The sequence below is a fragment of the Anastrepha obliqua genome, chromosome 1 (genome assembly GCF_027943255.1).
Source record: "Anastrepha obliqua isolate idAnaObli1 chromosome 1, idAnaObli1_1.0, whole genome shotgun sequence".
In the NCBI taxonomy this organism is placed as follows: Eukaryota; Metazoa; Arthropoda; class Insecta; order Diptera; family Tephritidae; genus Anastrepha; species Anastrepha obliqua.
Genome location: NC_072892.1, coordinates 156,991,429 through 157,016,428, shown reverse-complemented (window position 1 = coordinate 157,016,428; position 25,000 = coordinate 156,991,429). Strand labels below are relative to the sequence as shown.

At 34.6% G+C, this 25,000-nt stretch overlaps 1 protein-coding gene across 1 annotated transcript in view; it reads left to right on the top strand.

Moving 5' to 3' along the window:
- Positions 1-530: 530 nt before the first annotated feature.
- The window catches only part of LOC129238028 (5-hydroxytryptamine receptor 1), a 44,059-nt gene continuing 19,589 nt past the window's right edge, over positions 531-25,000 (top strand). The window contains exon 1 of the mRNA XM_054873065.1: positions 531-706. Coding sequence (XP_054729040.1) covers positions 531-706 — 176 coding nt within the window. The remainder of the gene's footprint in view (positions 707-25,000) is intronic.

The following is a 25,000-nucleotide window of genomic DNA, read 5'->3' as shown; positions in this document are numbered from 1 at the left end:
TGCGAGCTACTGCTGAACCAGATGAAATATGCAGAATAAATGAATTGAAAGTGAGAATGAAAGAAAGAGATTTTCTTACTGAAAAATGTATTTACATGTATGTGCATCTATGTGTGTGTGTAAAAATATATGCATGTATGTGAGGGCAAACATTTATAAATAAGCTGTAGGAAAAATACTAAAGAAAGTTTTATGTACCTCAAGAATGAACACTACACCAGGGATTCGGTGGCGCGCAGCGGATGAAAAAGGAAGGAACATTAAAGCGAAAGAATGACATGGCCGCAGAGAATATCAATGAAAAATATGAAGTCAGCCACGAGTAGAATAAGCAAGTTATTACAATAAAAAGCGAGACAGTGTTGCAGCCACACAGAAGTTGCCTAAGCAAATGTAGTTTAAGATGCTTTGTTTGCATGTGCGCGTCTGTAACTTGTAACCAAATCTTTAGCCATATATGTATGGAAGTGTGCATTTTTCACACAAAATAAAAGAACGATGAAGCGCATGCCATAGGTTATGAAGCAAAAATGGCAGGACCAACAATGCATAGCTCAATGTGGCGCAGCCACGACGATAGCAAGCGCTATGAAGCAGCCAGCACTAGCAGCCAGCTGGAGGTGGCAAGTGGCAAGTGGCAAGTGGCCGTATCAGTGGATGCTATAAAGTGCAGTAAAAATAAGGCAAAGCTGCCGTGGTTGCTATTGTGTGTAACTTTGTTACCAAGGATTTATTACGCAGCTCCTACCCATTGGCGTCGCTGCGGTGCGCTGTTGATGCGTCGTCTTGTCGTCCTGCCGTCTTGTGGCCTTTTGTTGTTCTAGACAATAAATTTTCAATTGCTTTTAAATAGTTGTGGGTAGCGCATATACATATATAGTTGCATATGCATGAGTATGTGTGTGGAAGATGTGAAGTGTCCCTGCAGGAAATGAAACTAACCTGGAAATTAATTATTAATGGTTTGGTGGTGGTTGATGAGTTTAAGTACTTAGGTCAAAATAAATGTAAAGTACAAATATAGTTGGTGAATTGGTGAACCTGACATTATTAGTTGAAAAAAAATTAGTCCTGTGAGAACTTTCCCGATTCTTTGACAAATCTTTAAATATCCTCCAGTTTTAGAGACCGAATATTACTCATTATCCCGACATCGGAACCCAAAACTCGTAGCCCTGTTCTAGCAAAGGCAGGACGCTCACAGAGAAAGAACTCAGTGCTATCCGTCTCCCCATTTTTTACTCAATAAAAAATTATTTTGAGTAATGGAAATTTCTATCCATTGCTTGTCTGCTTGCGAATTGCAGCTGTCTAATTTACAAGTGTCAAATACGATTAACGTACGACGCCATTTGCAAAAATGATAAGTTTTTCGATAGGATGATTAATTTTACGCATTTATATTTCAAGTAGTATGAACTTTTTAAAGTTGCAGTTAGATAAATTATTTCGTATAGAATTTGGAGTTTTAATAGAGCAATAATAACAGACACGAACGGAACAAGACCGCAGACTTTTATGCCAAAGAAAGTGGTAGAAGAGCCATTTATTGAAGCAACCCCATTTTTCAGCTTTAAAAACAACCCAAATCGGAAAATCGAAAAATGGATCAAAATAAAAACCAGGGATACTGGAACGACACAAACAACCTTAATCAGTTCAACCTAAAAAGTTCTTCTACTTGATTGGCGCGATAAGTTTAATACCAACAGAGCAAAACCTGCTTTAACCGTAGATAAAAAGGGCCTAAGCTTACTCTGAGAAGCACTTAAAGACCACTTTGGATTAGTTTATGCAGATTTTGCTGTGATGAAGTGGAGTCTAAGAAACACTTAATCACCATGTGTGAAGTATTAGGTCACAGCAGACACAGAATCTTGGGCTCGTACCTAATATACTTTGAATGAAAACTTAAAAATACTCTCTCCAAACGAGCTGGTTCGCTTACTCGCATTACTAAATGACGAGAATTAAGCACTTAAGGGCGCACAACACATCAATCTGGTCGCAGTGCATAAAGGCCTTTACCTAACTCGTATAGCCATTACCCTTACTGCTACTATTACCACAACCATTACCGTTACTATTACCACAACCATTACCGTTACTATTACCACAACCATTACCATTACCATTACCATTACCATTAACATTACCATTACCATTACCATTACCATTACCATTACCATTACCATTACCATTACCATTACCATTACCATTACTATTACTATTATCATTACCATTACCATTACCATTACCATTACCATTACCATTACCATCACCATCACCATCACCATTGCCATTACCTTTACCTTTACCATTACCATCACCATCACCATCAAGATTACCATTACCATTACCATTACCATTACCATTACCATTACCATTACCATTACCATTACCATTACCATTACCATTACCATTACCATAACCATTACCATTACCATTACCATTACCATTACCGTTACCATTACCAACAATATACAGTATCAATTAAAATCCCATTGGATTGTTGTTATGCTTCAGTTAAACATTCAAGATTATCGTTCAACTTTTGTTAGGGAAACGAATGAGGAAAAGTTTTGCGTTTTATGGCAGAAACTCGCACTAATCAACACCGCGTCGTCTAAGACATCTGTTAAGTTGAAATGTCTGGAATATCTGAAATTCAACAAATTTTCTTCAAATTCTCACACTTTTTAAAATTTCAACTATGCAATTTTATTCATATTCCAATAAATACTGGCTATCTTGAACAATTTTTATTGTCATATAATGAACACTTGATATTTTTTATATAAAAGAAAACACCGGCAGTACAAAAAACAAAAATTCCCAAACATCAACGTGATTTTTTAACCACATTAAACTTGCACTTTTTATAGGGAAAATTTTTTCTTATTCCTTGATTCTACAATAGTAGTGAGGTGTATTTACGCATATTCACTTAAAATATGGGTTGAGAAGTTTTGGGCTTTAAAAAGAAAAAACTTTTTTTTTGTTCAAAATTAGTTTTATTCATCAACGTTTTTACCAAGAATAAAGCAATTATTCCAGCGTCGCACACTGGGGATTTTTGTACAGAGATGCGGAAAAAAGTATACATCCCAAAAAATATTTACATTTTTACTAATATACTAACGAAGTTGTATATGTTTGTGTATGAAAAGAACATGTTTAAAAACTATTTTTTAAAAAAATTTAAAAAAACAATTTTTTTTTTAATTAATAAATTTTAATTTTTTTTTTTTTTATTAATATAAGCCAGCAAATATTTACGCACAGGATACATGTAAGTTCATAATTCTGAATTACCCTCAAAATGTCAAAACAAAATTAAAAGTGTTTCGTTTTCGTTATGCACACACTAGAAAGCGTTTAGTTATTATCATTGCCAAAAAATAATCAGTGGCGCCTGGTGGCACCTGGTGGCACCTGCAATTGATTAAAACTGAAGCAACACGTTGATACTATTAAGCAACACGTTGATACTAGTTTCTGACCCTAGGTAAATGTAGCTCAACTTGCAGATCCAAGAATATGAAGGAATATGATTTTTTTTTTTTCGTAAAATTAATTATAAATAGATAATCAAATGCTTCACAGCATTTGTTCTTCCGGCTAGAATATATAAAAATATCGTACCCTAAATGAACAATAAAAAATTGGAAGTCTGCTCAAGCAAAAGAAAAAAAAAACCACCTTGCGCTTTGAAATTTTTTCTTAGTCAGTTCAATACTATAAAAAAATTATACTTTTGACATATCTATAAAAAAAACTGTAGGTCGGAGTTTAGTAATTCTTTTTTTGTTGGTTCTATTCTGGAATTTAGAAATACCATTAAACAATGCGTAGGTGGTATGTTGCAAATTTGACTTTCTTCCGCTAAATCCCCAGTATGCGTCGCTCTAACATTTCAATACCACTTTGTGGAACGATTTACCTCTTACCACAAAATAGGCCTCAGTTTCATCGATAACCTCCAGCGCAATTTCTAACCGGCGAGCATTTTTTTACGTCTGCGATCAACCCGTAATTGTTGGGAGCCAAATCTAGTCATTACGGTGGATGTGGAAGCAATTCAAAGTTCAATTCACGTCCGTTTTCATTGTTTTGATTAGCCTGTGACACGGTGCGTTGTTTTGACGAAACAGTGAGTAAACGCAGCACTCACTTTGAACAGATCTTTCTGATAGTCAAATTTGATATCTTTACGATGTCAGCTAACTTACGCAACTTCACTTTTCAAAATGATTTAGTGAATTTTTTAATACTATGATTCACGATCTAATGAATGGAATATCATGAAATTTTAACAGCTGTCTTTTTAAGTTTAGTGCTAACTGAAAGGAGAGGATTGCAATAAAATTAGTGCCATCTATATGTTAGAGCCGGGACTTTTCGGCCCATGTGTTATCTCGTCAATAAGTCCTAGTGAGTCTAGCGATTTCATAAGAATACTGGTTTGTACTAGCGTTCATCAGCTAACTTACATTTTTTGTTTTAAAGCTGGACGTATTTTTCTTTACCAATTAATCAGCTTTGCCACTATCGTCTAGGCTCACATTTGACATGGGCCACCTCATTTAAAGAGCAAAACTCTAAAGCAGGAGAGGTTCTTAAAGCGAACAAACTGTATATAGTAATGTAGTAAATAACCATGAAAGAAATTTGTGGCGAGGATGCGGCAACAAAATAGTGTGGAAGCGCTAGTTGGGCTCTAGATAAATCGCCACTTTAATCAACCAACCAAAGCGGCGGACAAAAAAACACTTTTTTGCATTTTTCTTAAATTTTCCTAAAGTAACAGTGGAATAAATAAAAATTCTGAAAAACTGCGTTTATTTTATGTACATGTCATAACTGATTGAACCATGCTTTTTTCAAAGTAATATCAACGAAGATTTCGACTAAACATCTATTTTGCCTTGGAGCTCGCGAAGCAGAACTAATTTTAATTATTTGGGGATCAGAAAAATAAAAAAACAAATTGTAACAACGAAACATGGGAAAGAATTAAGAAGGATTCTTTTGATATATCGCTTTTTGCAAAAAGTATGCGTTAAAAAAAAGAAATTAAGAAACAAAATTTTATTTTTAATTTCAAATAAAAATTCTTTTCATTTAGAAACAATGCATCCGTAAATCCTTGCAGAATACAGGGTAGGCGTTTATATATATAGCGTTTGCTTTTTGAACCACCTATGTTTTTGAGAATGGTAACACAAATGACATGTCAAATGTGTTCATAATTTACTTAAAGGTTTGACATTTACGTAATGGGACGCTTGAACAAAATTGGGAAATATTGAAAACCTATTTCCAAAATGGTGAGTCTTCTTCTTCTTTTCTGATTTTCACATCAATAAGCAAAATTATCGGATTTGGGGTTCAGAAAATCCACACGTTACTGTAGAGAAGCAAATGCATCCACAACGAGTCACTGTTTGGTGCAGTTTTTGGTCTGGCGGCATCATCGGGCCATTTTTTTTCGAAAATGAGCGAGGAGCCGCGGTTACAGTAAATGGCGAGCGTTACCGTGACATGCTCAACGAGTTGTTTCCAAAAATTGAAGAGGATGACATGGACGACATTTGGTTTCAACAGGACGGTGCAGCTTGTCACACTGCCAAAGTTACACTCGAACTTTTGGATACCGTTTTTGAATTCCGATATCAATTGGCCGCCTCGGAGCTGTGATTTAAGCCCGTTGGGCTATTTTTTGTGGGGAGCCGTTAAGGACAAATGCTAGGCGAACCATCCAGAGACGAGTGATGCTTTAAAACACGAAATCGAAGTTGCCATTCATGAAATTGGAGCCCAAACAGTCGAAAATGTGCTTAAAAATTGGGTTGATCGAATGGCCTACTGTAAAGCCAGTCGTGGCAGTCATTTGAACGATATTATTTTGTATTCATAAACGACAATTTTAAATCTTCATAATAAAAAAAAAGTTTGAAAAAATATAGATTAGTTTTTTTTTTATAGCCGATTCAAAAAACAAATTTTACATGACCCACCCTATATAATTCATGATTTGCAGTAACATTATTTGGTGTGAGAATAGAGGTAGAGACTCTAGTACACCAATTTATCTTATTTAAGTTGAAATCACCGAATACACATAAATGATTGTCATTTAGATTATTTAAGACTAGATATACAATGTTGTCCACATGCGCCTTATGCAGCTCGTATGAACTTTCAGGCGGCAAATACGAGACAAGTAGATATAAAGAGCCTTGTGAATTGGGACAACTTATGCAGACGCAGATTTGATCCAACAGAGAGTCACCGTTCATGAGGGGGCACAAAAATGCGTTTAAGTGACACTTAATAGCAATAAGAATGCCTTACTGAGAAGTCGCCTAGAACGTTGCTCGTTTATATGGAATTTATACTATGAAATCCATTCTAAAAAAATAGAAGAAGCACAAACAATTTTTACCAAAATCGCCTTGGATTTACTGGCCAAACGGTCGTCCTCATTACAGTTATTGTCTGAAAAAAGAATCTACTTCGCATTAATTTTCGTTTGTAATGTTTTTGTAATGTTATCAATAGCAGGACTAACTGCAATAAGTTGACCAATCTGTTCCAAGCTCATAGCTCGCCGCATAGTCCTAGAAATAACCGCTTGTTTGTTCATTCAACTAACAAAACCAATTATTTACTGAATTAGCCTATTATGCGATGTGCCCGATTATGTAATAAATACAACAATATTATAGACTTCTAAGGAATTAAGAAATTTAAACTTAATCTTTTTGCAAAATTTAATAAAATTGATTAGACTGTAAGAAATCTCTCTGTAGACTGAAATAATTAAATAAAAGCAAAAGCAGGTAAAAAATACTAGTGTAGGCATCGTTGTTCATATAATTTTTGAGTGACCAGAGATTTCAACAATTCAGAAATTAAATTTTTTGAAGGCAGAGGACTTCGCGCCGTTAACTTTCGAAACTCATAGCTGTTTTTACCGGTCATTGGCCGAACGGCACATACACGGAAAAGCTTGGTTTGGCATTTAACCCCCATTGCAGAAGCTGTGGGGACCTTTCAGAGATGGAGGCTGTTGAACATTTTCTCTGTAAATGACCGGGTTTGGCAGCCAGACGATTAAAATCACTGGGTCATCCTTTCTTCGACTGTCTGGGGTGGTGTACCAACTTAAATCTCATGAATCTTCTCCATTACAGCGTCAGCTCTGGCTGGCTGTAGAAATCTGCCTGTTGAAGGTGTCATAATGGTATCAAAATGGCGCTTTAGTGGTACTTGGGGAGTGCCAGAATGGTACTTCAACCATTTCACCTCCAAACCTTCCTAAAGTCGCAGTAGAGACAATCTCTCATGCTTTTAGAACAAGAAGTGACAAATGCAAAAATCCGTTCGGCGTTAATTTTTATACAATAACCCCTGAAAGTGTCATCAAAATGAGCTCTGCCATTTTAGACGCCGAGGCGAAGAGACAAAAATGAAAAATTGTCATTATATGAGCTTAAAGCTTAAAAAAGCTCCGACAGATTCTCCAATTTTATTTATATCTAAACATAGATGCCATTAACACAAGAATGCTAGAAAGAAGATTGCGCCCATCAGAGAGTGCGTGACGTCACGTTTTTCCGAGTTGTGCAGTATTGCCAACCATTTGCTCTTCGCAAAGGGCTTCTTTATACCCACAACGCGAAAATTTTGAAGTTTCGTGCTTGTTTCTTTTTTTGAATTTAAAGCTAACGAAATTTTAAGTTAAAAAAAACTGTATTATTATATAAAAGAAGGTTAAAAAAGGCCACTCTGAGAAGATTTTTGTGCTAATGAAAATTAGTTGATTCTTATAAAATTTGATATTTTGAAAGTGCAAATTTAATTTTTTGCTCCTTTTAAGGTTATGCAAGAATATTAAATGTCCCTCTCTCAACCCTTCTTAAGATTCAAAACCTTTTTATATATTTTAAAAGGCGTTTGAATTTACTGAATGCGAATTAAAACCATAGAGATGTAATCGTTTCTTCCGGTCATCAATCCTTAGTGGGACATAAGGCATTAAGATGTGTATTCATAGTAAAAATAAGCAAAAAAAATACCAGGAAATACTAAAGAAACCATACTGACATTTTTACAAAAAGAGTACCTTATTTAGTAACATAACCTCAAATATACAATAGCAATAAAGTCTTTCCCTCAACAAAAGAGTCTCGCTTAACAAAAAAAAACTTATAAATTAAATTGTACATAAGCAAAACACATTTATTTAAAAAAAAACGCACATTCTAAAGACAATTTGTCACGCATACAAAGTTCTTTAAGTAAAAATTTGGTGTTTTATTTTCTTTAAATGGGCATTTTAGTGCGTTTTTATATCCAAATCTAGGCAACATTGCAGTAGCGAGAGAGAGATTTGACTGCCGAAAGCAGAAGAACACCAACAACAACTGCAATCGCGGGCAATGCTACCAGATGTTAAAAAAAGTAAAGCTAAATAAAACTGAGTGAATTATTGAACTAATTAAAAAAAATGTATATTTTACAAAATTATAAACATTACATTTGAATTAGAACAGGCTAGAAAAATATCATGAAGAAAGAACTAAAACTCCGAGACTAAATAACGAAAAAAAAAGCAAAATCAAGTTACGAAAATGGTAATCTGGCCATACTGGAGCTATAACCACGTAACTCGTTGTCAAATTCGTGAGGGGAAAGTAACGGGACCACGATAGGCGCCATCTCATTATTCTTTCCATCATGAATAGATGCCACTAACCGTCTTCTCTTTCAAATTTACTTTTTACGTTTCTCTCGTGTGACAGCCGATTTTTTTAAATTCACTTTTCAACTAATTTGTAATTAGCAATTCCTAAGTTGATTGGCATAACAAATTCTTTAAAAGTTATGCCTTTTATTAGTAGTTAACATCTTTTTACTACCGGGAATAAACACTTGCAATCTTCTATGTATTAGTGTATGTGTGTAAGCTCATGAATAGGTTATCGTCTTTCAGTCCCTTTACGCCTTCGGCAACATTTCTTTTCTGTTCAACGCTTCACTCGCTGCCTAATGTCGCGACTGCTTCCCAATATAAAAAGATTGATGGCGTTTTATGTCGGTGTGTGTACGAGTGCATCGGTGTGTACGCAAGCGCGTATGTGATCAAATCTGTATGCAAATAAAGTGAGCGAAGCTACAAAGTCAACGAAAGTGTGCAATGAAGCAAAAGCAACAATGACTTCGCATTATTCAATATGTGTTGATCGAAAGTTGTTGTGTGCGACCACACATTCACATATATGATAAATTTGGCGGGAATATTTTGCATTACTCAAATTTCGATAATCAGGTTCAAATGTTTGCGCACAATCACATTTACATACACATGTGCTGCTTATGTGGTAGTGAATGTATAATGCTCATGTATGTCTAAGTGCACACATATATATGAATGTATATTTAAATACGTTCACTCCCACATAAAAGTGCTTTTATACAATACGCTGAGCTGTATGAAAAATTTGCTTAGCCATGCAATCCTTAACTCTCCCATTCAATTCTTGCTGAACTTAAAATTTGTTCGTGCATTTTTATATTTATTTGCATGGAATAGCAGTTATGGCGTTGCGATGCTTCGCTTTGAATGGGTAGCAACCAAAGCAAAAGAAAAATATGACTTTAGTGGCTGAGAGCGGAGCAAGGTAAAAAAATTGATAGCATTCGGTGAAAATATTTTCCTACTTAAATTTAATATTTTCTTTGGCTTTAGCAAACGTATCGGTATACTAGTAAAAAGCGGGAAAATGCGATGCTTGTACTCCCAGATTACTTAAGAAAGACAATAAAATCGACAAAACTCCATATGAATGAAGTTTATGTAACTCATTTGATTAAGAAAATACAGAAAGTTGCGATGCAATGGTACCGGCACTCGAATCTTATTGGATTTAATCAGTTATTCATGTGATTTAATTGAATAGTTTCAATTGCATATGTTTTAATTTTTTTTGTTAACTAAAACTTTTTTCAAAGCAAAAACAACAAGTTATAAGTAAAGATTCACAGTTAAGAGTAACTTAAACAAAATTTAAAAATTTAGAACCTCAATAAATAAAAAAATTCAGAGTTGCAACCCTACTGCTGCTACCAGTTTAATGTTGCATGGGATGTACTCATACATATAAATCGTACATTTACTAAGATCTGATACACAAATATGGAAACACAATGTAATCTAAAGGGTGGTTAAGTTTCAAGGGCTGATGTTGATTTTGAATAAAATACAATTTTTTTAGGAAATTATTTTCATTTCTCTTTATTGTGATAATATTGGTATAGCTCTATTACGGCCAAATGGCCGCCGCGGCCTCGGCGGCATACCTCCATCCGATGGTCCAAATTTTCGATGACGCTGAGGCATAATTGAGGTTATATGCCGTTAATGTGCCGAATTATCTCCTCCTTTAGCTCTTGAATTGTTGCTGGCTTATCGACGTACACCTTTTCTTTCAAATAACTCCAAAGAAAGAAGTCAAGCGGTGTCGTTGACGTTTAGGTGTGGTTCACATTCAACATCGGCGCTTGAAATTTGACCACCCTTTATAATACTTATGTAAGATGCAAACTCTGTTGTAATATTAAAGCCTCAGTCCAACCATGCAAACCTTTATTAAAATAAACTTGGTTGACCTCTGATCGCTGTTGAAATATACTCTAAACTGTGTTTTAGTACCATAAAAGCTTATATCAAAACGTTTTTCAACAATTCCAGTGCCGCTCTAACATTTCAATGCCACTTTTGTGAAATGATTTAGCTTTTACCTCAAAATAGCCCTGAGGGGCCTCTTCATTGGAGCGTATTTTTCTACCGGTCTGCAAATAACCAGTAGTTGCTGGGAGCTAAATCTGGCGTATACAAATCTGATGGATGTTGGAGCACTTCGAAGTGGAATTCATATAATTTTGCCATTGTTTTGATTGACTTGTGACTGACTTGTTTTTAGTCAGCAGTGAGCAATGGCGTCACCCACTTTGAAGAGAGCTTTCTCATAGTCAAGTGATCATACAATATAAAGCCAAGACGTTCTTTTGATATCTCGACTTTGTCAGCTAACTCACGCAAGCTCACTCTTTGATCATTCAAAACGATTTTGTGGATTTTTTTGATCATTTCTGGTGTTACTGCTTCATTTGGACGTCTTCTGCGTGGTGCATCATCGGTATCTCTACGACCAGGTTTTAGGTCAGCAAACAATCGTTGTTGTTTCTAATGGAATGACGTCCCCATAAGACTTTTCAAGCTATTGCTTCACGTGAACGGTAATTTTTTCCATGAGAAGCAGTGTAAAATTAAAATACGAAATTCTTCTTGATCCATTCTTTTGAAAATAACAAAAGTAGCGTCGCTCTTAGCACAATGGCTCACGAACTAATGAATAGAATATCATGAAATTTTAACAGCTGTCTTTTTAGGGTTAGTATTAACTGAAAAGAAGGTGGATGAAAAATAGTGCCATCTATGTGTTAGGCGCAGTACTTTTCAGTTCAGGACTTTCGTGTAAAAAATACCGTCTATTTACTTATTTATTCATAAATTATTGGTATTCAGCGAGTTGGCAGTCAACAAATCTTTCGCAAGACAAAATTAGTGCCAAAGTAGCATAAAGTTAATATTCCTGAAAGCTTAACGCAACCAAAATTTTTTGGCAAATTTTTGAGGTTATACGAAATTTTTTTTCAAGGCTAACTTGATTGTCCCGCTGATAAAGGACTAACTAATTTTTTTTGTTTTAATTTTAATGAAAATGTTTAATAAAAAATATATAATATAATGTATATATTTTTAATTACAATTTTTTTTTGTAATTTTTAATAAATTCTTGTTTTATTTTTAATAACAGTTTTTTTTTATTTTTAATATTTTTTTTTATTTAATATTTTTAATAAACTTTTTTTGTTATTTTTTTTATTTAATTTTTTTTAACTTTAACGAAAATGTTTAATAAAAACATGTATATAATGTTAACTAAAATTTTTAAGTACAACAGTTTTTTTCAATAATTTTTTTTTGTAATTTTTAATATTTTTTTTTATTTTTTATAAAAGTTTTTTTTTTTTAACTTTTAATAAATTTTTTATATTTAATATTTTTAATACAAAATTTTTGTTTTTTTTAACTAAATTTTTTTGTTTTAATTTAATTGAAAATGTTTAATAAAAAAATATATAATGTAATATAATATTTTTAGTTGGAATTTATTTTTAGTTTTTAATACAGATATTAAATATTTAATACGAATTTTTAACACATTTGTTTTTGTAATGTAAAAAAAAAACATTAAAAAAAATTCTGTTTTTATGTAATTTTTAATAAACTTGTTTTCTTTGTTTTTTCAAATTAATTTTTTTTTAAATTTGAATGAAAATGTTTAATAGAAAAATATATAATGCAATGTAATACTTTAAATAACAATTTTTTTTAGTTCTTAATACAAATTTTTATTCAACTGTTTTTTACTTTTCAACAAAAATTTTGAATGAACATTTTTTTTTAATTTTGCTTTAATTATTAAACTTTTTTTTTCTTTCACTTTAAGTCTCTGATAAAAAACCAACATTATTTATAGTTATATAATTGTAGTTGTATTGTATTGCATAGATTTGGAGTGAACTTATTTTTGTAAGCTAAGACTTCTACATCAAAAAATTTCACCTTTTTAGACACACCTTGGTAGGAACACCAGATGTAAATAAAAGAAAAAACGGCATTTCGAACGTTTGTATTGGGTCACCCTCTTCAAGTCTCTTTCGCTATGAAATTATACACTAAATGTAGCCCTTAAGTATTTGTAGTCAGTAACAAAACACCCTGTATACACATACTGTGAGCGTTAAAACAAAGTGCACACCTAAATTCAGTGTGATTTTTTGTTATACTTGAAATTTACACTTTTTCATACCAAAAATTCGATGAGCTATAAAACTTCATACCCACTATTTTTCTAAAAATGCTCAGAAGAAGTTTGAATTTTGATGAGAGAGTATTTTTTTGAAAATTTCACTAATTTCTAAAAGACTTAAACAAAGTTCAAAACTTTGCTTTATATGTTTATTGTTGTAGTGTCAATTTTGTTTTTATTAAAAATAATTGAAATTACGAACAAAATAATGCATAGTCAAACACATCAATATTTGATGTACACTTTCTTCTGACGTTGACTGTAGATTCTAGAGAATATTTTGCATGGCTTGCCTTTTTTCCTACTTATATGCATTTGTGCTGGCACTTGAGTCCGTTCTTCAGCATATTGCGCTGGAGTGCTCTTAGCTTGCACTTGTGCACATATATGTGCGTGCATACATACCTACCCATGTACTCTCCCATAAAAATGTACCTACCATAGCATTTGTAGGCTTATGCATATTGGGCATTACTTGAAAACATTTCAATATTTTGTGGTTCACTTTCGAGCGAGTAATAATTTGAAATTACTTTTCTTTCTTTGCAGATAATCTTAACGAGAAAGTTGCAGTCGCTGCTTGTTGTTTAAAGTTTCGAAAGGTAATTTTATTGCTTAAAATCTTTCACTTATATTTCTAGTTTTAAGTCAGTGGTTTCTCTCTAAAAACATTTCTAATCGATTTGCATATTTCTTTTAATTTCGAAATTTCTTTGTTATCTTGACACATACACGTTTTGAGTAATTTTTATTTAAAAGGCTACATGGGTCTTGTGGGTACAAAAAATTTATTTTCTGTTTTTAGGCTTATTAATTTCTAAAACATCACAAGAATATTATCGTAAATTTTCAAGTCGATCCGAATAACAGTTAGGGAGATACAGCCTTTGGAAGGTGTGCGCTCCAAGCCACTTTTATTGTTACTCAAAACTTTAAACGCGTTTTTCTCGGAACCGTGTTTTCAAAGTCGATTGTCAAATATTCTCGAAAACTACTCAACCGATCTTGATGAAATTTTGCACAGGCTTTCGAAATACAATTTACTCGTGCTTGAACGAAGGATTTTGTTTTTTTTTTTTTTGAATTACAACTATTTAAAAAAAACAAAATGTCAAGCAAATTTCACCAAAATTCTCATTTTTTTGGAAAAATCTGCGAAAATTCCAATTTGTACTTTTTTTCTTTCCTTCGTTCAAGCACGAGTTTATGGTCTTAACTGAAACACTTATTTTTGTTTTTTCAACGCGGATGCACCTTTTTTTCGAGGGTCACCGAAAATGTCGTCACAATGGAGGAGTTTTAATTTTTTAAAAATTTCAGAAATGATTCTTTAAATATGTATCTATAAGACAGAGAAAGGTTTAAATTAAATAAATAATTTTTTACATAGAAAAAAAAAATATTGAAAATAGGCCTTTTTTTACCCGACGAAACTCATGTAACCCCTTAAAGTAATGTTTAATGAGCAGCTTTTTCAGGTTCTAACACTAAAGCACTGTGATTTATTGACAAGTTTGGACAATTTGTTTGTTTCATACTTAATTTTCATAATTTTGTCATAAGAATATATATTACATTATTTTTCTTTAACCAAAACTAAAAACCAAGTCAATTTATGTTTCAAACTTTTTTGCAAATTGTAAAAAATGTAGGATTTTTCATCAAAATTTCTCAAGTTTTGTCAACGTCTGTATTTTTCATAAAAACGAACATGCACTAGAAAGATTGGTTATGAACTTCAAAATTCATATAACGGATGTTTTACGCTGCTCGCCTTTTGAATTGGACTCTTTACTGATGAGCAGTTGATCAAAATATTTTCTGAAGTGCAGTCCATTTGTTTTTCAGTGGTATTAATGGTATTTTTTAGCAAATGATTATCTTTATAGCGCCAAAGTTCAGATAGAATTTTTAGCATTTTTTTAATGCGGTAAGAAACTCTTTTTAAATTATTTAAACAAAAGTTTGTAATACTTTTTTCTTGTAAGTGGTACAGTGGCTAATGTGGGCTAGTCAGCGTCGGGTATTGTGAACTAGTAGCCCACATTACTCCCTTAGTATTTTCCTAATTCTCGTTAATTTTCCTGTTTTGTATTTCCCAACTATACATATTTAGACTAGTCAAAAATGGAGAAATAAGGAAATGGCACCTCGGTGTGGTGAAAAAACCCATTGTGGCTGTTAGAAATGAGGAGATGGGCACACTTCTTGTATCAAAGACCTCTGATGTGCAGCGTTTCACCTTGCAAAGAATGGCAAGGAGTAACGCATCCCGTAGGCTGCCTTTAAAAACCACACTTGGACGTTAGCCAATACTGGATGAAGCCACAGAAAAAGAGCTTGTAAAATGTACATTAGAAATGGAATCAAAACTTTGCGGCCTCACAGGACACGATATTCGTTTCCTGGCGTTTCAAATGACCGAAAGAAATAAAGAGCCAAACAAATTTTCGGTCCTTAAGCAATTTGCAGGGAATTTGCTGCATGGATTCCAGCGCAGGCACAAAAACTGAGTTTATTTTTTTTGCTCTCCAATGGGATGGACTTTTAATATAGCAATGGATTTCACAAAAGAAAATGTAAAGATGTTTTTCGATTTACTTGAGCAAGAGTATGAGAAAGACAAATTTCCACCATCTGCTATACAGAATGAGGATTTATATTTACCTAAGTTTAATCTTTTTTTTTTTCAAATCAACCAAGTAGGTCATTAATTAAATAAAAAAAAATATATGAATAATTTCATTGACTTATAATGTTTTTGGTGATATTATCTAGTAGCCCACTTTACCCGAATACTCTGGACCAAATTACCCACTATTTTTCTTTTAATCAACTTTTAAGGTGGTTTCAGTTTTTCTATATTATCAGACGAAAACGGTTATATTAGGATATATTTGGCAATAAAATGTGAAGATAATTCAATATCTGTTCAATATCTTGAAAAAAAGATCGGGTTTTCATTACGATTATATGGCAGAAATTAATATCAAGGTAAAATGGTGCCCGCAGTACTCGACTTTACTCTAGCATTCCCATGGTAGCCGGTTCTACGTTACCGGAATCATTCAGGTTTTTCCCGACCAAGGGCTGCCGTCCCAGTAAACTAGCCCTGTCTAGTGTACCGTATCCCACTTTACTCTAGTTTATTCTTTTTCAAGAACCAAGTAAATTCAAGTTTCAAACTTTGTGCAAATTCTAAAAAATATATTCAACTGTAATCAAAATTTCACACCTTTCAACTAGAACTTCTACAAAAATTGCCGGTGTGCAATTTTGTAGCCGGTTGAGTTCTAATATAATAAAATGCAAGTTTGAAGTGTCTCAAAATTCGTGTTGATTTTCAACAATTTTTTCTGGCTTCATATAATATATGGAGGGAAAAATATTATAAAAAATTGTAAAAACGCGATTTTGGGCCTACTTGAAACTTGCACTTTATTATTTATATTAAAACTCAACCGGCTACAAAATGAATTTTTTTTGGGGAATTTTTGTAAAAGTTCTGCTTGAAAGGTGAGATTTTGACTCCATATTTTTCTGAAAAATGTGAAAATTTGCATACTTAAAATTTTACTAAAAATTCTGATTGAAAAGTGTGAAAGTTTGCTAATTTTTTTTTTTAATTTGCACAAATTTCGAAACTTTGATTTAAATAGTTTTTGTAAGAGAATGAACTTTATTTTCACGAAAAACTGTTAAAATGAAAAGAGAAACGAATAAACTGTCAAAAGGTCTCTTGTTATATTATATTTATTTAACGTAGTGTATATGTACATATGTATGTATGTATCATATATGCTTGAGTGTTCGCATAGGACTGAAATAGGAAGCCTAGAAAGTAGCCACCTTGTCGTTAGCCTGTGGATAATTTTTACATAGGAAACTACGCAATTTCCTCTACAAAATCCAATTGCGCTTTTACGCCGGGTTGTCTTTTAACAGGTTCGCCTTCACAACACTAAGTCTCATGAGCTGCAATAGGATATTTGCAACTAAAATTTTGATACATTTAAGCATAAACTTAAATATAACATTTTCACATACAAGCTTTATTTGCTCCTCTTTTCATTGAGTTGAAAAATGTGTCTCGCCCAAAAGATGGTATTATGTAATTCCTGAAAATTTTCGTGCAATGATTTACTACGATTTTCGATGCAAATGATCGAGCAAGACATGCACTGAAGAAATTACCATACATACTTCGACTTTTGGCCATGAAGCACCACATTTATAATATATATATATATATAATTGGCGCTTACACCCTTTTTGGGTGTTTGGCCGAGCTCCTCCTCCTATTCGTGGTGTGCGTCTTGATGTTGTTCCACAAATGGAGGGACCTACAGTTTCAAGCCGACTCCGAACGGTAGATATTTTTATGAGGAGCTTTTCCATTGCCATTGCCTGCCGAGGGGCGACCGCTGTTAGAAAAATATTTTTATTAATTTTGCTTTCACCGATATTCGAACCAACGACTTCTCTGGGAATTCCGAATGGTAGTCACGCACCAACCCATTCGGCGACGGCGGCCGCACTGTAAGATGCTGGTACTGGTACAATGAGTTCCAGTGTGTCCGTAGATCTTTGGAGGATGAATTTAGTGAAGACCGTCCACAACGATTGTTGTGCTAGAATCAAGCGATGCTGTGATAATTGACAACTGATAACGCAAGTTAATCATGCATGTCACATCATATGTATCGCGAGAGGTATCCCTGAGCATTAGTAGAATCAGCATACCAGCAAAAATTCAATGCTGGATAAGCATTTGGTGGACAAGGAGATTTGTTAGCATTGCATGCGGCATAATTAGACATCATCATCATCATCTTCATAGCATCACAGTTCGGGGTGACCCATTCCTCTGTTAGACTTCACCTGCTCGTTACTCGGCTTTCAGCCTTTCTTTTGGCATCACATATGCCCATAGTTCGTATGCCTTCTTCTATGTCATCTCTTCATCTTTTTCTCAGCCGACCTCTTCTTCTATTGCATAATTTGCGAAACAGGACTCCCTTCTATTGGTGTAAAGAAATGCTGCAGAAACTCAGCCGCGGTGGTTAAAATTAGTTTATAACAGCGTGACAGGTGAGGCATCTGAGATCGATGCATATGAGCTGGAAATAATACAGCAATTGACAGTATAGGCGTTCCAAGATGACCTTAATCCAACAAAGGTTGTTCGCTGAAGAAGCACCTAAAAGCAATGGTCGTCTGTTTTTTTTTCAGAAAATTTGATCATTTTGAAACTGTAACACCAGCGAAACAGTAAATTTTTAGCGATACATAGCCATTTGTTTCCCAAAAGCTTGCGGAGAACTAAGGAAACCCAAGTGCCAAAGACAAGCCATACTTCAGAAAGTCATTACGAGCGCTCACTTATCGGCTCATACAAGCGAGTTCTGGAGCACTAAAAAGATCGAATTAATAGATCATCAGTCTTATAGGGCCAATTTGGCACCTAATTTTTTTTTGTTGCCGAATATCGAAAATAAAATGCGAGGCCAACATTTTTCAACGACTGAAATAGCTGCTGAACTTTTTAAACAGCTCGTTTTGGAGGTATCCACTGCTGAGTGAGTGGAAAAAGTGCTTTGATGGGTTGAATGGGTTCAAGCGAATGCAGAAGTGTATTGATTGCGAAAGGGAATATTTTGATGGAATTTCTTTAAATTTTGTACAGAGTTCGAAGTATTGAGTTATGTGGATTTCGGGGTATTTACAAGGGTGTCGTAAGTGTCGAATTGTTGTATGTCGTAAACCTTAATCGGCTAATAATGTATTTAGGTAGCTTCCAAGGCAACGAACAAGCCATTTTAGGAATTCTCATATAGCTGATTTTGGTTGGGAGTTTCCTAAATATTTACTTAACTGAAATTCTATTAAAACCTGTTGGACTTTAGTACTACCTGGACTAATAAAGGCTTTTCTAATAACAGCTGTTATTTCGGTAGATGTCTCTTTTCAAGCTGTCATTTTTTGATATTTGACAAGTGGAAACTACGCCATTAATAAAAATGGAAAATTACTAAAATTCACTATAAAAATGGTGAAAATTTGGCAGAGACGGTTCGCAAAACTCGAACATTTTTGGATCATCGTGAAACACCTTGTCGGACCACAATACAGAAATTGGTGAAAAAATTCGAGCTGTTGGGACAAGTTAGTGATGTAAAGAATGAAACCCGTGCACGTCGCTCAAGAAAAGCCGAAAATATTGCTGTTGTAGCCGAAAGTGTTGAAGAAAACCCAGGTTTGTCCATTCGCCGTCGTTCTATGGAATTAAGCATTCCACAAACGTCATTACACCGTATTTTGCATAAATATTTGGGTCTTAAGGCTTACAAAGTCCAGTTAACACAAGAACTCAACCCAGCCGATCATGATCAACGTCGCGACTTTGGTGATTGGGTCGTTGAAATGCATGAAAGTAGTCCGGAACTCCATCGAAAAATTATCTTGAGTGATGAGACCCATTTCCACCTCGGTGGCTTCGTCAAAAAGCAAAATTGTCGGATCTGGGGCTCAGAAAATCCAAGAGTTATTGTTGTAAAGCCTCTCTATCCTCAACGTCTGACTGTTTGGTGCGGTTTATGGTCCGACGGAGTCATTGGAACTTCCTTTTTCGAAAATGAAGCTGGAGCAACAGTTACGGTGAAAAGATTGCGCTATCGAGAGATGATTAAAGATTTTTTATGGCTGGAATTGGATGGTATTAATCTGGACAACGTTTATTTTCAACACATAATTTTTTCTGTGCCTATTCACCTGTGAGTATGCGCCAAATTGCCTTTTGTGTTCATGATCTCATTTGCTAAGCGAATCGCTGCATTTCTCAAACGAAATATGGAAATACCTATGGTCTGCCAGTTCCTCGTCTGGTTTACCCTGAAAAATGGCATACTTAAAGTAAAGGGTATGTCGAAAGGCACGCTGTTTTAAAAGAAAACAAGTAAAAACCCAGAATCTTTCAGGTTTCAATATTTTTATTCAAAGTACGGCTATTTACTAATGTAAATACAAAATTACATCCTTGAAATGTCCACCACGAGTAGGCCTACAGATGAAATCTCTTAAACAGTCGATTCTTTTTTTTTTTGAGTTTTTTTTTTCTATTTATTGTCCATTTATTTATAACATTTAACTATATTTGTTCTAAGATACTCATTGAGGCATACGTGGAAAGCACCCAGTGGTGAAACCACTTCTTTTTAGCATAGACCTCATATTATTGGTTTCCTCTTCAATCTGGTAAAACAAATGGGATAGGTCCTAATGACTGTTATTAAGTGGCTTGGGTGCGATTGAAGTGTTTTGTTGAGTGATTAAGCATGCTTTTTGATTTCTTGAGCTATTGTGAGAACCTTGAGATCGCAGTGAATTTGGGTATTTGTGATGAATTTGGGTATTTGTGTGTGCATCTTCGGTCATTCTGCGAGTTTTCGATTGGAGTCTTTGGAGTATTTCGATGTTGGAGTTAGTTGCGGTGCTCCAGTTTTTAGTTTAGCTGAGCTGGTTTTAGGATAGGTGAGTACAGTGAGAGCTTACAGGGTTTGATTGAAAAGTAATGAGCCTTATTTTTTTAAGCAGTTTTATTAAACCTTTTGGCTTATAAAACTAATATTCTTCAAAATAGGACCCTTGAACGTCAATACACCGCTGGTAGCGGTCCTTCTACTGCAGGAAAAATTTTCTAAACTCATCCGCCGAAATCGTGTTCAATTCGACTGTCACAGTTTTTTGGATCGCCTCGATGGAGTCGAAACGCCTCCCCTTCAGCTTTCTTTTCAGGTGCGAGAACAAGAAGAAGTCCGAAGGGGACAGGTCTGGGCTGTAGGGAGGGTGGGGAAGCACCGGAACCCCCATCTTGGCCAATGCAGAGGTGCAGAGGAAGGCGGTGTGCGACGGCGCATTGTCGTGATGAAGGGTCCAATTGTTGACGAGGTCGGGCCGAACAAGGGCGACGCGGTGTTTCAGATGATGAAGCACTTCTTTGTAAAATGCCGCGTTTACAGTGCTTCCTGGTACAGGTACAAACTCCTTGTGGACGATGCCTTGAGAGTCGAAAAAGATGATCAGCATGGTTTTGACCTTGGACGTCACTGCAAAATCCTAACACACTTTTAAGACAGCTTTCACGCGCGGAGCGATGTTGACTGCACCGCTGTTGCCAGCGAACTGGGACCGGTTTCTAGTGGAAGGGGAAGGTTCAACGATAATTTTCCCCCACCAGCCGATTCGGTTGATCGCTTGGCACACGCTCCGCGTGGGAAGGCTCATTACTTTTCAATCAAACCCTGTATTTTCGAGGGAAACATGGGAATTGCGCTTCAGCAGCCCAAAAATACATTCTGCAACAAAAATATCGGGAATTTTTCATTTAAAAAGCGCGCGTTAAGAATGTGTCTAAATATTTTTTTGCTGAAATGTTGGTGCAACTGTCTTCTATAGTGTTGCAGAGTTTAAGCGAGATCTGTCAATTAGCTTGTTTTTGGCATTTAATTATATAAGTCAACCGCAGGTGTGCTCTGCGATTTTCACTATGGATAAAAATGTCGAACAAAAAATTTGTCTAAATTTTTGTGTTTTGAATGAGTTTTCCTATGCCGAATCATTGAAAATGTTGCAGAAAGCCTATGACGAGTGTGCTTTATCAAAAACACGGTACACGGGTCTACGAGTGGTATAAGGCTTTGCAGAGGGCCGAGAAGTCGTGGACAATTTGCCTCGATCTGGTCGCCCAGCAACATCTTAAACGGATGAAAACGACGACAAAGTCAGGGAAACGGTGCTGAAAAACCATAATTTCAGTTTGAAAGAGGTAGCTTATGACCTTAGCGTGTTTCACGAATCAATTCGCAACATTTTACACCATCAATTGGGCATGAGACGCGTGGTTGCTCGACTCGTTCCAAGAGAAATGATTGTCCTTCAAAATAATCATCGGAAGAAGGTGGCTGAAGACATGATTGAGCAAGTGAATGCGGACCCAATTTTTATCCAGCGCATCATAACAGGTGATAAGGCGTGGTTATATGAGTTAGACATGCAAACTAGTCAACAGGTGGCTGAATGGCGTTATCCACATGAGCCGAAACCCAAAAAATCACGTCAAAGTCGGTCAAAAGTGAAAGTCTTGCTGCCCGTTTTCTTTGAATATCATGGAGTTGTGCATTCGGAATTCATCCAAATGGTTCTACGTTAAATTGAGAGTATTACTCGGATTATTTGGAAGGTAGGCGACGTTTGAGAGAGAATGTGTGTAGGAAACGGCCCAATTTGTGAAAAGAAACCCCATGGATCCTGCATCATGGCAACGTACCGTCTCACAAGACGCATATTGTGAACAATTTTTTGACCAAAAACTCGACAATTATCATCGAACAAACACCCTTTTCACCGGATTTAGCCCTCTGTAACTTTTTCTTTTATCCAAAACGTAAATGCCACTCCGCGGACGCCGCTTTGAGCCGATAGAGGCCATTAAGGAGAATTCACTGAAGGATCTGGAGAAGATCTCTTCAAACGCGAGGTGCTTTGATAACTGGACTAATCGTTGGCATATGTGTTTTGCTTCGAATGGAGCCTATTTTGAAGGCGACAAAATAAATATTGATGATTGAACAATTATTTTGCGTTTTATTGAACGATTTCGGGTATTTTTTTGAGAGAATTGACTTCGCAGTTTGATTCCGAGTGACTTGCGTTTAATAAAAATATGGGTTTTCAAGATGCATTCCGAGATATTTGTAATTCATGAATAAGAATGTCTACCCTGACATGCTAAAGATTTTCCAGCGAAACTTTAAGCTACAGCAGCAATATTTCCAATAGAACGGCCAGTTTTTGGTCTGCTAGTCCCTTTTTCTATCCTCGAGAGAACCAGTTTCTTGAAATTTCTTCACCAACCTTTGAATTGTCGACTTATTCAGTTGATTATTTCCGTAAAAAACTGTCACGAATTTTACGATTTGTTATCCTTAGAGGCCGATGAATTTCATAATAAGTCTCAATATGCATTACTTTTGAACGACCCTTTATATTGATTTGACTCTTTATATTCTCATTGTGAAACACAAATAAAGCTACCATACTAATCTTCGTTTTGCTGTATTTTCATTACTGGGCGCAAAGTGTAAAGGGCAGCCCTCGTATTGACTTGATCCATAAATTTAAGTAACAGCAAACACCTGTAGAAAGGGCGTGGGACTCACAAAAGAAAACATTTCTATGGCCCCATGGGGATGGGGCGCCCTCCCTCCCACTTGTGTGCGTATTTTTATCGTTATGTGCTTTCATTTTATTTATCAGCTATTTTTGTCACATAAAGAATAAAATAAATTGCCTCATTCTTCAAAGGAATTCAAATTTATTGGTGTGTAGATGCGAGGCTGTGTTATTATTTATTATAAAATGTTATGGTTGCCGTGAAACAGAAAATGGGTATTTTCACAAAAACACTAAAGTATCGCACAAACCTAAGAGGTACACAACTGTACAAAAGCATTTATTCATTTATTGGATTTTTTGAAAGTGGTTTTAGTCGAAAATTGTTTTATACGCTGCACGACGAAAACAAGCTGCAATAACTGAAAAATATTCTTTATAGCAAAATCAAATTATTATTTGCAAAAAATGTGCTCAATTATTCTCTCACTCTTCTCTTTGCACTCTTTCCCGCCAGCTGGGAGGCACTTCACTATAAACAATAAAAAACTGCCGATATTAAAGTCTCTTCAGAAAATATGATATCGTCTGCCTTAAGGAGATATGTACGTGTATTTTTGTACTCATGTGGGTGTGTATTGAATGGCGTGAGTGTGTGTAAACTTATATGAGGCATGCCCTTGTTTGCGTTATTATATACTTTTTTATTCTTTACTTACACACAAAACTGCTTAACAGCAAATGTGCGTACACATATGTAAATGTGTGTGTGTGTGTGTAAGGATATCGATGCATGTTTGTACTTGCACAAATTAAACCTTTAAATATATTAAGGTATTTTATTATAAAGGCAGCTTTAAAAATGTCACCGTCCGCATGCCAGCCGAAGTGATGATTCAAAGGTGTCCGCAGCTGAACAAAGATTTCTGCTTTCCTTTCGTTGAGCTGCTTGGGTGGTTTGGTTTGCAGTCCTTTGTCGTAGTGTGATTTATTTGAATGGCTTGTTTGCGCAACTTATCATATTCATTACTCATTTTCAATTGCATTGACACACAAGTAAGGGAGTGCTAGATTCGGTTCAGGCAGAAAAAAACACAAATTTTACTATATAAAAATGTGATTTTAGTAAAATATAAATTGGACGCGCTGTTAATTTATCACTGTTAATATCGGATGGCTGGACTTAGTCTTAATATATATTGTATGTATAATATGGCTGGACTTAGTCTTAATATATATGGACGTGGTTTTGTACGATATCAAGACGATGCTACAATGAAAATGAACTTTCTAAGTGGCCTAGTAAAAAGCCTAGAGGTAAACTCTTTGTACAAAATATCATATTTTTATAACCTTTTATGAATTTACTCATAATTAACGTTGTTTATAGGTTAACGTTAAATGTATATGGTATCTTGTAAAACTGTAAAAAAAAATTTACCAAAGCTCAAAAAAAATTTTTTTTAAATTTAAAATTTTTTTAAATTTAATTTTTTTTTTTAATTTGAAAATTTAAAAAATTTTTTTTTTTAGCAGATTTTTAAATTAAAAAAAATTTTAATATATTTTTTTTGATCTTTGGTAATTTTTTTTCTACAATTAAAAAAAAAAATTACAAAGCTGAAAAAAAAAATTTTAATATTTAAAATGTACAAAAAATTAAAAAATTTTAAATTTAAAAAAATTTTAAATAATTTTTTTTGAGCTTTGGTAAATTTTTTTCTACAATTTTACAAAAAGTAAACTGTAAAGTAAGTGAGTAAATGCATAAAAGGTTACGAAAATATGATATTTTGTACAAAGAGGTAAAATAGGATTTTTACTACGCCACTTAGAAAGTTTATTTTTTTTAATTTAAATTTTTTTATTATAAGTTTTTTTTT